Raw genomic sequence first — 14,391 nt, forward strand, 5'->3', positions numbered from 1 at the left:
GGAACTCGACCCGTGGAGACGCACGACAGAATGTCGAACCATATCGCATGGACTATGAGAAATTCAAAGTCGGGCCGTGCTTGAAACACGTTATAGGCGTATTCATCACTGTCATTGGCAGTGTCTGTACGATTAGGAGAAGTAGAATATTGAAGCAGAACTTCTGGTGAAAGTGTATTCAGAAGAGTAGTGACGGCGTCAAGATGGGGGAGCCAATCATATTCTGCGCCATTGAATACCTAAAGGAGATTGAATGTGAGACATGAGCTATTCAGAAACACCCACTGCTGCTGTCAGCCCATGTCTTACCTCGAAACTTATCAGCATAAGGCTGGAAGCTGCAAATTCCGCAAGCTGGGACTTGTCGTTAAGGAGAGCCTCTGTCTCGGTCCTCAGCGAAAACTCACAGAGTTCTCTTAGGGCCTTTGAGTGGTACTCGAAGGCCTCTTGATTGCGCAGGTAGTCTTGCCGGCGATAAATCTGGACTTTGTTTCGGTGGAGGGCCGAGAGCGCCAACACGGCATGATACAAAGGACCACCATTGCTTAGGTACATAAGGAGCCAGCCTCTGTTACCAAGGCGGGAGCGGGGTTGGAAGTAAGGGTATTGCCAGTAGAAGACATGGTCCAAATAGTGCATGACCAGAGACGCTGACTCTGGCCGAAAGACACATGCGAAAGTTGAATGTGGGCCAGTTGATGTGCTCCATTCATCTTGGACCGGGTCATGTCTGTGCCCCGAACTCGGACTGACTAGATCCCCACTGCAGCTTTCCCCAAGCTCATGAAAAGCATCCTCGGGAACATGTTCCGATCGTGAAGGTGGAGAAAGAACAAGAACAGCTCGGCTTGGCGGTGTAGACGGATTCTCACTGGACACTTGGGGAGGGATTGTGTGAGCAGCGGAGTGTCTATCCCTCCCAGCTTGTCGATCGCGATTCTGGGACTTTCGCAGATTCCGAACGTGTTGTTTGACGGCCTTCTTGATGCGCGTGAGTTCCCGTGTCTCTGCGACCGCCCCATCCATCCACAAGGGCTTGGGACCGTAGCCGTGACATGGGATCTGTCGGTCCAGGCACTCCCTGCAGGCGGGCGTTTTTGAGTCACACTTGCGGTGTCTGAGCTTGCAAGTCCAGCATCCAGATGGAAAGGGCTTCATTGTTAACGGTTGTTGTGACGGAGGGGATGGTGTTGGGTGCAAAGATTAAACTAAGGGCGGGAGAGCAGAGACATGATGTTTGGAATACCCGGAATTTCATTATTCCTACTAGAGTCGCCAGAACCGCGCCAACCATAAACAACCTCAGGTCGAAGTCATTGAGAGCATGGTGATGCCTCCAAAAGAAGCCATCAGCTACAATAACAGAGAACACGATTCTTAATACATGCCGGCATTAAACCCCAAAACCAAAACTCACCGTTACTTAGATCTCTTCACCCATGGTGTCTTCTGTTCCAGGCCAAAAAAATCCCCTGATCGAATCATAGGGCACACACGTTCAGCCTGATTTGCTCTAGCGCCTCGACTTTCCCTACCGAGTCACGCTACGACTTTCCTTTCACAGATTCTAACCACCCCTCTGGTTACCTCAGACAGACAAGACTGAGTAATCGCGGAAATCCTACAACCCAGGAAGCCTTTAGGAAAACATTAATATCCTGGTATTAATATAAATAATTAACACAGTAGATCTTCCTGCAATAGACAAGATAGCTATCAAATTGTTGCCTGCCATGGTTGACCAGGGCTACATACGACACGCACGAAGGAGTGGTTCGCCGACCTGTCCTCATTTAAACAAATCAAGCACGCAAGCTGACAATAAAGGCCTCAGATGTTCCGACAGTTCTCAGTTTCATCAAGGAACTCGCCCACTGTCAAGATGAACTCCATGTTATTACCACCACCGAGGAAAACCTCTCCAAGACGATTGCATTCGACCCCGACGAGTGCGACACAGACGCTGCCTCAGACCCCATAACGCCTTTTCGACCGGCCCGCTGTCTCCTAGCCTTCAACGATGTTGGTGAACCTGCAGGCATGGCGCTGTACTTCTACAGTTACGTGACTTGGCACGCAGCACCGGGTATCTACTTGGAGGACCTCTACGTTCTGCCATCGGAGAGGAGAGCCGGTCATGGAAAACACTTGATGGACGCTCTTGTTGAAGAACTGCGTGCCGTTGGAGGTGCGAGAATTGAATGGCGGGTGATGGAACGGAACGAGCCTGGCCTTCGCTTCTATGAGAAAATGGGAGCCAAAGTTATGGAAGGCTGGAAGGATTTGAAGCTTGAGCCAGCAGGGGCAAACTAGCCTTTTAGTATAGCTCTCGTGATGTTATTTCACTTCTCAAGACACAAACATGCGCCCATAGGTCCGGCGACTTTCTCTTACTTGTAAATATCTACATGTAGTACGCAAACCATAGCATAATCAGTCCGAGCCGGCCACTTTCCTTGGTTTTTCTTTCTTTTTTTTTTTTTTTTTTTTTTGTGAAGATGCATCACAGGCAATGTCTTTGGGCGAAAGGGCTACATTCTATGTTCTTTACATCTCGCTCACTTTCCGAACGATAAGATAGTATATAAACATTTTGATCTTGCAAACGATGGTAAAACCAATGGCCTCATATCTAGCTTGGCTGGCTCACTCTGTGCTCCAGACCAGACGACCCTCAAACCAAGTCTCCTTGACCTTGGCCTCGAGTAACTCAGCAGGGTCCAGGCTCATGTCTACAACCACAAAGTCTGCCAGCTTCCCAGCTTCCAGTCTCCCGGTACGATCTTCAAATACACTCCTTGCAGCCCCTTCGGTCGCTGCGACGATAGACTCACACAGGCCTAGTCGAAAGTGTTCATTCACTGGCTTCCCGTAGCCGGGCTTTCTCGAAGACTGGCGTGTAGTGGCCACATACAGATTATGCATGGGCAGCCAAGGCGAAGTAGGACTATCACTTCCGATGGCCATCAGGGCTCCAGCATCCGCAAATTCACGGTATGCAAAAGCCCTCGTGCAGCGGTCTTTACCTAGTAGGTGCGTCCAGGCCTGCAGGATCGATGGGTCGGCATGAACAGGCTGGATGGAAGCTGTGAGACCAAGCTCCCCAAGACGCTGTGCATCCCTCGGTGACGCGAGTTCTAGGTGTTCGATGCGGTGTCGCCGTCCCGCGGTGCCATACTTCTCCAAAGCATCGATAGCCATCTTGATCGCTGCGTCGCCGATAGCATGCAGGGCAATCTGTAATCCCAAGGCATCGGCTTCTTTGACGACAGGCTCGAGATACTCCTTCTCCCAGATGGGAGGAGGGCAAGTGGCGGGCAGTGGAGAGTAGGGCTGTGACAGATAGGCAGTGCAGGCGTCGATAATGCCATCGCAGATGAGCTTGACGCCCACAAGTCGAAGGTTTGGGCTCGTCGCAGTGTTGAATTGTCTGCTTAGCTCGGCCGCACGTTGAACCTGTCTGCGGTTTGCCTCGATGTCGGTGGTAGGTTTGATCAGCCAATATGCTGCGATGCGTATGGCAAGGTCTGGCTCTTCTACCGTAAGAGTGACCAGCGCATCCCAGGCCTCCTCGTCCATCGCCATCTCTACTAGTCCAGTATAGCCAGCGATGTTATACTCGCAAATAGCGGCGCGAATAGCTGCTATCCGTTCTTCCTTTGGTGATGACTTGGCCTGAAAAGGCCAGATGATGGACATCATCGCTCCCTCATCAACCAGACCCGACGGGTTGCCTTGAGCATCGCGGTAGATTGTACCTCCCGCAGGGTCAGGCATACCAGCGAGGCCCAAGACCTTAAGGGCCGATGAATTGCACCAGCACGAGTGCAACGAGCTGGCATCGATAAATATCGGCCGTGGGTCAATGTCGTCCAACATGGTCGCCGTCACTCCGTTCGGAGTCATAAAGTGCATCCATCCTTTGCACAAAATAGAACCGACGTCGGGGTTGGCGACGGCAAAAGATTTGATGGTTGCCTTGATCTCATCGAGGTTATTGCACTTGGTGAGGTCCACCTTGCGAAGGGACTGGCCAAGAAGTAGAAGATGCATGTGCCCATCCACGAAGCTGGGAAGAATGACGCGCTGCTTCATGTCATGGGCTTCCAGCTCCTCAATGCCGTCTGCGATGCCCCGGTGTCCAATGGCCATAATCTTGGTTCCTTGAACCAGCATGCTGTCCACAAAAGTGACTGGCCCATCTTGTCCTGTGTCGCTTTGGGTGAAGATCCGGCCGTTGTAGAACAGTTTGCTAAGCGCCATTGCGAACTGGGGTGGTTGTTGTCTATAGAGTGGGTTGAGTACTGACACAGGGCGATGTTCAAAAGCATATTACAGCGCAAACAATTTGTTTTATAGCCATTGATTGACAGATGCACACCTTACTCTTATTCCTTCTCCCCGTCCAGATCAGCCCTTTGGCCCAAGGTTGATAGCAAGACAGCCTGTTTCGCTTCGAGCTGCCTTCCGAGAGCCAACAAAGAGGGCAGCCTGCTAGGGCAGGTCGAAACGAAAATCTTCTTATCCCCGGCAGTGCGGGTCCTTCGCAGTGGCGATACGTGCGCTATGCTACCCGGGTTATGTCAGTTATTGGGCTGTGGATCTTGTAGACCAACCACCAAGAGTTTCTCATGACATGTTCGATTTTCTGGGCGCGCCCTACATGTCACAGATGTTGTTGTCATCCAAATCATCCTTGTAACGCCGCCCTTGTGCAACAAGGAGAGTGATTTTCCAGGACAGGTCAGGATCGACCCTTTTTGGGGGGAAATGGGGCGGTGACTTTTCTAACAAGAACTTTGGAAACATTGATAAGCGAGTTGGGCTTGGCTGGAACATGTCAGGGGGAGAATGGGACGAGTACAAACACAAAGTTCGCTTCACCATCAAATGGCGCCGAGGCTGCACCGTGACGAAGCCGCGCAATGATATGAATGTTCTGAATCTCATGGAGGATTACAGCGTCAGGTGTTGGCAGGCATTCCGGGTTCCTTGGGAATACTGTAAGTGAGGCCATTAAGGCTGGTTCAGAACTGGCTAATTTACTCCCTTAGCTGGGAAAGGAAATGAAGGAGTTGGGGCATATCAGGATATCAGATGCCTTCAATACCAAGTCGATGCGGGAGTGTAGTGTTAGTTAAGTACCGAATATTAGCTCTCATTAACAAGTACCATACACATTTTGAACCGCTCATGCGGGACTGCTGATGCTTTGTCCATCTTGGGATTTCTCTTGTTATGGGACACGGAGCCTATTGGACACATTAGGGAATCCGAGGTATTAGTTACGAACAGTGACACGGGCATCCTGAGAGTGATACTCTTTGTTACTTGTCTAAGTGAGGAAGAAGAAGGCAAACCAAAACCGCAGTGAGAAAGCACCTGTCTGTACTCAACGCCGCGGAGGTTGTGGCCACATTAACTTTCGCCTATACCAGACCCGGGCGGACAAGTCAAGTGGATCTTCGTCCTCGCCGTTTTCAGTGGCCCTTTTCCACTTCTGAATCAACTGCTCCCGTCTCCTGTCTCTTATGTTGGTGATGCCGCTAAAGTCATCAAGGCCACCCTTGGGCCAGTACCCCCGACCCCCGGCGTTGTAAATATCCTTCTTTCGTCTCTCGGCCAGACGAAGATCCTTTCCCATCCAGTCGCGGCCGTATCTTTTGAAGTAGTCCCTGCACCCCGCGATATTTGTGCATATTCCCTCCAATTGTTCCACCGAAAGATCAGCATGGTCCCACATAGTATATGCAAAAGTCGACTGCATCCTATCTAGAAAGACAGTGTAGGTACGCTTGGAGTGATGAGCGAGCCACATTTGAAAGGAAGATGAATCAGTTGAATCTTGTGGCCCATCAGACGCACAAACTTCCTCCTCAAGTTCCTTTGCTGTGTAGCTTGATACTGGAGGGCCTCTTCGCATCCCACTCCAGGTGTTTACTTCCACGTCACCTGCCTGTCTCGGGCACCACAGGAGTATTGAGATCAGATTGCAAGGAGGATCCGGTACTCTGGCGTTTGAGCGAACTATTTTCAGTTTCAACACCTTTAATCTTTCGTCGTACGTTTTGGAACGTGCAATGGAGCATAGAAAGGGGAGGCCTCGACAAAGCTGGAACGAGTCAGATGATCTTCTTCACAACTACAGGTAGCTCAATGAGCATAGCGCGAGAGTGTAAGCCTTACCAGCCGTTGAATCCGATCACAGTGCTCAGAGAACTGATCCCACTCTATAGGCACCCCAGCCCACTCAACGTTGTGCGCAGCAATTTGATCAAAGGCTATAGACACATTAGATCGGCTAGAGTGGAAGACAGGTTCTTCTTACCGAAGCTGACCTGCCTTCCCAAGTAGGTGTAGGCAGTCAGTAACTGGTCGTTAACCCACTGAGAAGAGGTACGACAAAAGTTTGACATTTGGACCGTAACTTCACGTCTATGACGGCGGGGACGATGGCAGAATAAATTGCACATAATCTGGTAGCGAACAAAAGCTCTGTACATCCGAAAAGTCTCATTGTCGGAGAGTGTTTTCGGGTGAGCTAGCCCTACTTCATTGATAGCCGGGATGAGTTCATCAGCCATGTCCTGGCTCATCCATTTCACAGCAGCTTGGTTTTGACTGATGAAGGCATATTCAGCCAAGGACAGGCGAACAAGAGACGGCGATGGATCAATGTTCTCGAGGCGCGCTATGAGTGGATCCACGGCGTTCTGGTCCATCACATCGATTTGCGTTGTTTCGAGAAGGATGAGAGAATAGGAGAGGATACCATCTGGGACCTGTCGAGTGAGGATACGGCGAGCGATGGCGTGAAGATTGTCATGGAGGGCATCATAGAAGATCCGATGGCTGAAAATTGGTGGACCGAGTTCTTGGATTGTATCCAACAGTCCGAGAATCTCGGCGACGATATGAAGTGGCAGTCTTTGAAGTGGAGGCGTCATCGTGGTCAAGTTGTTATGATCTCTCAATTGATGTTGGAGGAGGAGAAATGAAGGCCAGATCAACACAGGAGGAAGCAAAAGGAGGAATTGGAAGGCTGTGCTGAGTTAGGGACTTGACCAATGAGGCTCAGCCTTGGCATTAGGCAACCGACCGGGGCATTGAAGAGCCCGCAGGGATCACGGCCTTTGGTTTTGGTGGTTTGCTTTGCGTCTCGTTTAAGCACCAATGAAAAGCCTGTTGGCTCATGGGCCAACGCGAACAGCTCTAAACTCATCACAATATCTTCACCATCAAGAACAGAATATTGATACAGTGATCGTCAGCTTCTGGCCAGTAGAAAGACGACTAGTGTTAAGGACTGATTAATTATCATTTAACTGAATACAAAGCAAAAGCTGGCCCATCGCAGCTGATAGCTCATACTAGACAGCTTCCGGTTGACTCTCCCTTCCATGTTTCATGATTCCTTGGATGTCTCAGGTTGTTCATCCATGATAATAAACCCAGGGTTTGGAACACTTCTCTCCTCTGGCTTAAGAGCTGACTCGGGGAACAAAATACCCGCGTTGAACAATTGCTTCTTCAGGTCCTCGGGCGTGATGTTTGGAGTCGAGATGACCCATTTGTCCTCCTCAACCGTCTTCGTAAACGCGGTGCCGTAAGTCCGTACGAGGGCAGAATCGAGATTCGACTCATTGATAATGAGCGGTTTAGGGATTTCGTGTCTGAAAAGGACGTTAGGAGACATTTTGGAAATGCTGGATAGGATGGGTTTGACGACTCAAAAATTGTGCAGCTCGGCTAGTTGGGCACGAGGTGTTAGGGACTTTGTAGAAATGCTAGCAAAGAACGCATAAAGTTAGGGTCTTTTTACATCGTGGGCCAGCTTGAATCAATGTCAAAGAGAGTAATAAAATTAGAGGAGGTCCTTCACTGCTTGAAGGAGGAAATCAAAGTGCCAACCACTCACAGTACCTCAAAGCCCATAGCGGCTGACTGAATCAGGTTTCTTCATGCTAACAGGTTGACAAACTGCCCATGTCACATCCACTCGCCTGTCGACCGTGAAGGCAGAAAGACTCTATACGTGATCCAACACCCCAATCTCCAGCAGGGTTGCCACGATGTCCTCCGGCGTTCTCTGGGGCGGCATGACGACCACCACCCGATCTTCTTCAGCCAGGGTGTAGCCATCAGAGCCGTAGTAATACTCTAGGGCTTCAATGAGAAGAAAGATATCCCCAATCATCTCGTAGGGGATAAAATGGTAGTAGAAGGCTGGGAGCTCTTGGTTAGACATGGTGGAAGTGATCGTTGAGCGGGACGACTTGATGTCTGGTTGTGAATGGGTGATAGCTGGTTGTTGACGAAGTCTAGTAGTGGGCGTTTTTTATAGTTATTGGGTGATCTACCGTGGATTTACTTGCTTTTATAAATAATCTGAGACAATCATTCAAGGGAAAAGCGTGGGCTTGACACATGCCAGAACTCTGATGAGTTTCTGCAGAAGAAAAGTAGTATATGGATAGTAAACAATCTCGGTGAACCTTAACACCAGAGTGGAAATTCTAACTCGTACAGGCAAACAAAATTATATTAGGCTATGTTCAACATTTTGAGTCAACCTTTATTCCTTCTGACTGTGCCATCCATGCCTTTCTTTCGCGATGAGAGAGTTTGCATCAACGTCTTCGGTGTCATGTCGTGAGTCTCGCCTTGGGCCATGTATGTTGACTTTCCCGTTAGACACAAGAAAAAGTGAACGGCACAATAGGAGGTCCTGAGATCCACAAGAAAAAAAAAGTAGGGGATGTTTCGTGACAGCGTAGAGGTGCGTACTCTCGCTCCGATGGGCTGCCGCACGGTGGCCCAACAATTCAACAATTACTTATATCAAACCGTGTGTAAGTCCAAGGATCGAATTCTCCTCGATGAGACAATACTAAGAAACCGCAAGTGTGTGAACAAGATGGAGATATAAAAATAATCCACAAAACCCATCGTGTAAAGACTTCATGCAGACTCTAAATGTGCATATGTTGGTTCGGACTTCCATCTCGCCCTTCCTCTCTTTTCTTCTTGACGAATTGTGTATCTGCATCTGGATGTATACCAACAAGCGTACTTGAGCGTACAGTCGGCAGCTGCGGTTGTGACAGCTCATAGGACTTGACAAGGATGTGAGCTCAGGCGAGACATTCCCTCATGCCAAAATTGATCCTAGCCAATGAAGAGGCCACAAGTGGTGAGGCGGACAGAATGCGAAATTTGGAAACAGCCAATAGGCCATGACTTGGCCAAGAAAGAGAATTCTGGAATGGCCCAATCATAACCATATCCCAAGGTGTTGTGCCAACCCAACGACAGCTCGTTCAAAAAAAAAAAAAAAAACATCCTACCGGTGAGAGCCGATATAAAGCCCAGGCTCACCTCCATACGTTCATGGTGGTCAATCGAAACACACAGCCCTTCTCAATACATTTTTCTACCTCGGATACTTCATCAATTTCTTTCCTCACGCATGTCTCGAGCAGAGAGGATTCCCCCATCAGAGTGGGAGAGAAACAAGGAGCATATCCGTGTTTTGTACCTTGATCAGGGCAAATCACTGGATGACCTTGTTACTTGGATGGCCGAACAACATTGCTTTCATGCTTCGTGCGTATTTTTGCTCCCTCGTTACACCAGCCGATTGGTCTCTGACTACTCAGTAGAAGGGCCCAATACATCCGAAAACTGGGAGCCTGGAACATAAAGAAATACGCCAACAAAGAGGGGTGGAAGTGTGCCGATGCCCTAATCAGAAAACGCAAGGTCGAAGGCAAAGACACGGAGATTCTCATGAACGGGAAGCTTGTGTCAGCAAAAAAGTTGAAAAAGGAGCTTGAGAGATACGCCTGGCAACAGACATATGATCAACAGCCTTCAGGTGAGCGCCCCAGTAGCCCTCAAGTCCAACGTCCATCGACGTCTAATACTGTTGAAGTCAAGGATTCTCTGGCAGGGGTGATAGCTCGGACGCCACCCGCGTCCACGGCGACAATCACTTTGGGATATTCAAACCCATTATTCCAATTCCATGCCCAGCTACACTGGCTCAGTATGCATTCTCGGGACTTGTCTATTCTATACCTATTCTAACTTATCCTCAGTGACTCGCAACTCCACAATAGCTCCGGACCTCGGTATTCCAAGGCCAGACCTATCATCTTCGCCGAACCAAGACGACATTGTTCCATTTGTGAAGAAATTCCTGCTTGCTTGGTCAGAGACCAAAGCTTTCCCTGAGGCCCTCTCACTCATCGAGGAGGAGATTCCCCGGATGCCCGACCTTGACACTACAGCCCAAGTTGGCCGACGTGATGCAAACGCATGGTCTCTACCTCTTGAGTGGGCTGTCTATCGCTGCAAAAATAATCTCCTGGGTCCACATCAGATCGACGAATTGTTGGGCTTTGCCTCAGCAAGCGGAAACCTTGCAGTGTTAAAGGCAATATGTCGCATGCCCGGACCGACTACCAGGATTCTGCTGTCAAATCTTCTTCCGGGTGTCATCCGTCTTCGAGACTTGGCACTGGCTCGTTTTCTTCTTGATCTAAGAGCTCACCCAGACGCCAGAGAGGGGAGTTACCGGAAGACGACTCCCCTCCACACAGCAGTAGAATGCCACGACGAACACGCCGTGCAGTTATTGCTTGCCTACGGTGCTGATCCGGACCTCGCTGATTCTTATGGCAAGACCCCTTTGCACTTGTCTGTAGCAGGACCCGGAGGACTTTCTGTTGCGAAAATGATAGTCCAAGCTGGAGCAGATCTGGATCCTCCCAGTGGCTATCGCCAAGATTCGCCTCTCATGATCGCAGTGGCCAACAAGGACATAGAAGCGACAAGGTTCTTGATTGAAGCTGGCTCAGACGTAGATTTTTTCTCGGAACGCTCTGCGCTCCAAATTGCTGTTGAGGGCCATGACTTAGAGATTATCAAACTCTTGCTCGACAAAGGGGCGAATCCCAACATCGGGGCCTGCATTGACGACCCTTGGGAGAACTGCCCGTCAGCACAGTACTTACGGCTACCTCTGAAAGCAGCTGTCTGCCAAAGCAAAATCGACGAAAGTGGCAGAAGGGTTAGCATCGACTTGAGTGACTCTGAACAACAGTGTCGGAGAGACATCATCAACCTGCTTCTACAAGCAGGAGCTAACGTCAACGCGCTTCCGCTGCGTGCAAGTAATGAAGTCACTGAGACTCCGCTACAGGCTGCTTCTCGGTTAGGAGACTTGGAGATTTTCAGCTTGTTCATCTCTCATGGGGGGACGTTCATGCCCCGGCCCTCGCGGACGAGGGAATGACTTGCCTCCAAGCTGCAGCGCGCTCTGGAAGCATCGACATCACCTATCTCTTGTTACGCATGGGAGCTGATGTAAATGCAACACCCTCTATAGACGGATGGACCGCGCTGCAAGCCGCTGCCTCTACCGGAAAGACTGAGCTCGTCAAAATGATGCTATCCTGGGGTGCAAATGTCAACCAACAGTCCCCCAAAACCGCTCTCGAAGCTGCCATCGACTATGGTCGAGATGCAGTGGTTGAATTATTGCTCGATGCGGGAGCAGATATCAACCAATGTGGCACACTTGGATCTGCATTTTTCTCTGCCATCTGGCACAGAAATCATGGTTTGTTTCAGCGGTTTATAAGCCGGCGTGCCCATCCAGACCCCCCCGTGTGCCATGTGAGCCCTCTTTTGGCTGCTATTGATCAGAAGTGGACTTACGCCGCTCGATTATTGATATGGGCGGGAGCCGATGTGAACAAGCAATGTATCAAGCCAAGTGAAATCCTTCTCGGAGATGCCTATTCCGATTGGCGCTGGCATATAAACTTTCCACTTATAGCAGCTGTCGACACAGGGGAAGTCGAGTTTGTCGAGATGCTGCTTGACGCTGGAGCAAAGTTCAATGACCAAGCCTCTCGATGCCTTGAGCTCGCTGTCCAAAACCGCTTCATTGACATAATCCAGGTCTTACTCCATAATGGTGCAGATCCGAATCAAGTGGGCCCAGATTCCGAAATGACTCCTCTTCAATCTGCAGTGCTCGAAGAAATGGAGGAAATCGACCTCAGGGTGGTCAAAATTGTGATCGCAGCCGGGGCAGACGTCAATGCTTGTTCTGGTGGAAAATATCCACTAGAGATTGTCTATCACAAAATTTTCATGTGGGACGAAAACAATCAAGAAAGTGGAAAATACGCCAAGGCCCGAAATCTCCTTTTGCAAGCCGGTGCAGACCCTAGCTTGTTCTCACATGAAAAGGTGCAACATGCCGCCAGGAAGGGTGACATTGCTAGGGTCCAGTCTCTCATTTTGAACGGAGAAGACGTTAACGAGCCAGCAAATGACAATTGTGGTGCAACAGCTTTACAGTACGCTGCAATGCATGGTCACTTGAACATGGCTATGTTACTGATCGAGAATGGAGCACGCATCAACGCTCCAGGGGCAAAGATCCATGGCCGCTCCGCTCTTCAGGGCGCTGCAGAGAACGGGAGACTTGACATGGTACATCTACTCCTAGAACATGATGATGAGCCAGACTTGTTAGAGGAACGTTGCCATGACGCAGCCAAATTTGCTGAGAAGCAAGGCCACAGAATCATTGCGCAGATTCTTCGGGAATGGAAGAGTTCCTGACAGTTTTCTTTTCTTGGGTTACTTTATGGAATGAGGTCTGTATGTTACTACTTTAAAGAGAATCTCGCGTTTTTGTCTCTCTTTTTAACCCCAGTATTGGATCTAGTTCTCTTTAAATTCTTATACTTTTCTGACTGTTTGCCTGCTTCATCTACCTAGCTATCATGAACCGACAATCCAGTGTAAACGGCACCTACTATACCCAGTGAAGGGTATCATTACAGGCTACAGGCAACCCACACTTTCACATCCTCTGCAACAGGCTCCTATAAATAGCTTCAAGTTGTCCAAGGTCGGTAGGGAGGGAGATCTGACGTTGTTGCGGGGTGGCCAATTTCGATCTTGTCTAAAAGTGGCAGTGAAGTACCCAATAAGCCCAGAAGAAGATAACCTCAGCCCATGATTGTATCGTCATCGGGACTGTCTCACCTTCGAAGTTGCGCAATGAGAAAGAGATTCCGTGTCTGATGCGTAATTGATTGGCTTCTCTGCAAGAGTCTGCATGCGAGGAAAGAGACAATTGTTGGTCCACCCAATTGCTGGTGTTAGCTCTGATCTAGCCTAGAACGCCAGGGCGCTTAGCTAGCAGGTTCGAAAGAAGTGTCAAGTGAAGCCCTCGCAGCCTGATATCCCGATCCACATTTTCGGGATCGGAGCGGGCAGGGATTATTCAAAGGGAAAAGTTTCCAACTCACGGTAACCCTTTTACATATATGTGACGTTTCTCTAGAGTTACATTGCTTTAGTAGCTGAAAGGCCACTCGCATGTCTTCCTGTGAGAAATCGTTAGAATAGTCTCAACGCAACAACTCAGCCGAAAGATCCAAATCAGGCTCCGACAAAAGCAGCGCCTCCTTGTACAAGCGCAGCCTAAACATGCATCATTTTTTTCAGCTTGCACTTTCAGGACGCGCTACTAAGCGCCGCGACTCGGTTCAAAAAGGCAGACGATTAAATTTCTGATATTCGCTTTTCTCAGATCCTCGGTCTTTCTCCCTTTCTCTCTTCCTCCGTCCCTGCTCCATACCTAGCCTGCATTTTGTCATCTCTTTCAACATGTTCGGCATTTACATCGTAGTTCCGGTCTTGATTCTTGTATCTCAAGCATTGGCATCGACAGTAGAGACACATCTCACCACTGCAGGAACAAGCCTGTCAGCCATTCGACAAAACCATCTTCCGCACCTCAAGAACGCCGCCCTGAAGCAGAGAGGGGAAGCACGTTACAGGAGGGACGATGGCGACAATCTCATCGGCTACTTCATCGAGGACGGTGAAAGCACGTCTCCTCCAAACATCACATTCCACATTCGCAGTCATTGCTGACAAAGATTTACAGTTAGTGATTACCGATGCCAAAACACCGATCTTTGGTTGGGGGACACGAGCGTTCCCGGGCGCAGGAGCACATATGCCCATTGCTCAGGCAGAAGTGCTATCCCTGGCGATTCGCCACCCATTGGAACAACCTGCTCGGGCAATACCGTCTTCTGGGCGAATATGGATGGAAGGACGCTAGCTGGGAGCAGCTCCCGGTACTGGTATTGCATCCTCTCTCAGTAGTTGCTCATTTCTTGCACATGCTTATGTATCAAACCAGTGGGAAGTACTCATGCATCACTGTGACGGTGTACGACTCTTACGACGGCGGGTCTGGATCAGGGCCTCAGTATTGGATTGACTGCGAGGAGAACCTTCGGCCCCCGCGAAACATCAGAGAGTTTTATAGGACCATGCCAGAGCGTACAT

At 49.6% G+C, this 14,391-nt stretch overlaps 2 protein-coding genes across 2 annotated transcripts; both read right to left on the reverse strand.

The window, feature by feature from the left end:
- Nucleotides 1-2,646: 2,646 nt before the first annotated feature.
- Nucleotides 2,647-4,263, reverse strand: LRP88_10946 (amidohydrolase; the record flags this gene model as incomplete). The annotated part of the gene is made up of 1 exon (XM_083247392.1): nt 2,647-4,263. The coding sequence occupies one exon, from the start codon at nt 4,261-4,263 to the stop codon at nt 2,647-2,649; it is 1,617 nt and encodes a 538-aa protein (XP_083096540.1).
- Nucleotides 4,264-7,405: 3,142 nt separating this feature from the next.
- LRP88_10947 (uncharacterized protein) lies at nt 7,406-8,248 on the reverse strand (the record flags this gene model as incomplete). The annotated part of the gene is made up of 2 exons (XM_083247393.1): nt 7,406-7,673; nt 8,046-8,248. 2 exons carry the CDS (start codon nt 8,246-8,248, stop codon nt 7,406-7,408), a joined length of 471 nt encoding a protein of 156 aa, XP_083096541.1.
- Between the last annotated feature and the right edge of the window lie 6,143 nt (nt 8,249-14,391).

The sequence above is a fragment of the Fusarium phalaenopsidis genome, assembly GCF_050370095.1.
Source record: "Fusarium phalaenopsidis strain FUZ10S chromosome Unknown contig_32306, whole genome shotgun sequence".
Classification (NCBI taxonomy): Eukaryota; Fungi; Ascomycota; class Sordariomycetes; order Hypocreales; family Nectriaceae; genus Fusarium; species Fusarium phalaenopsidis.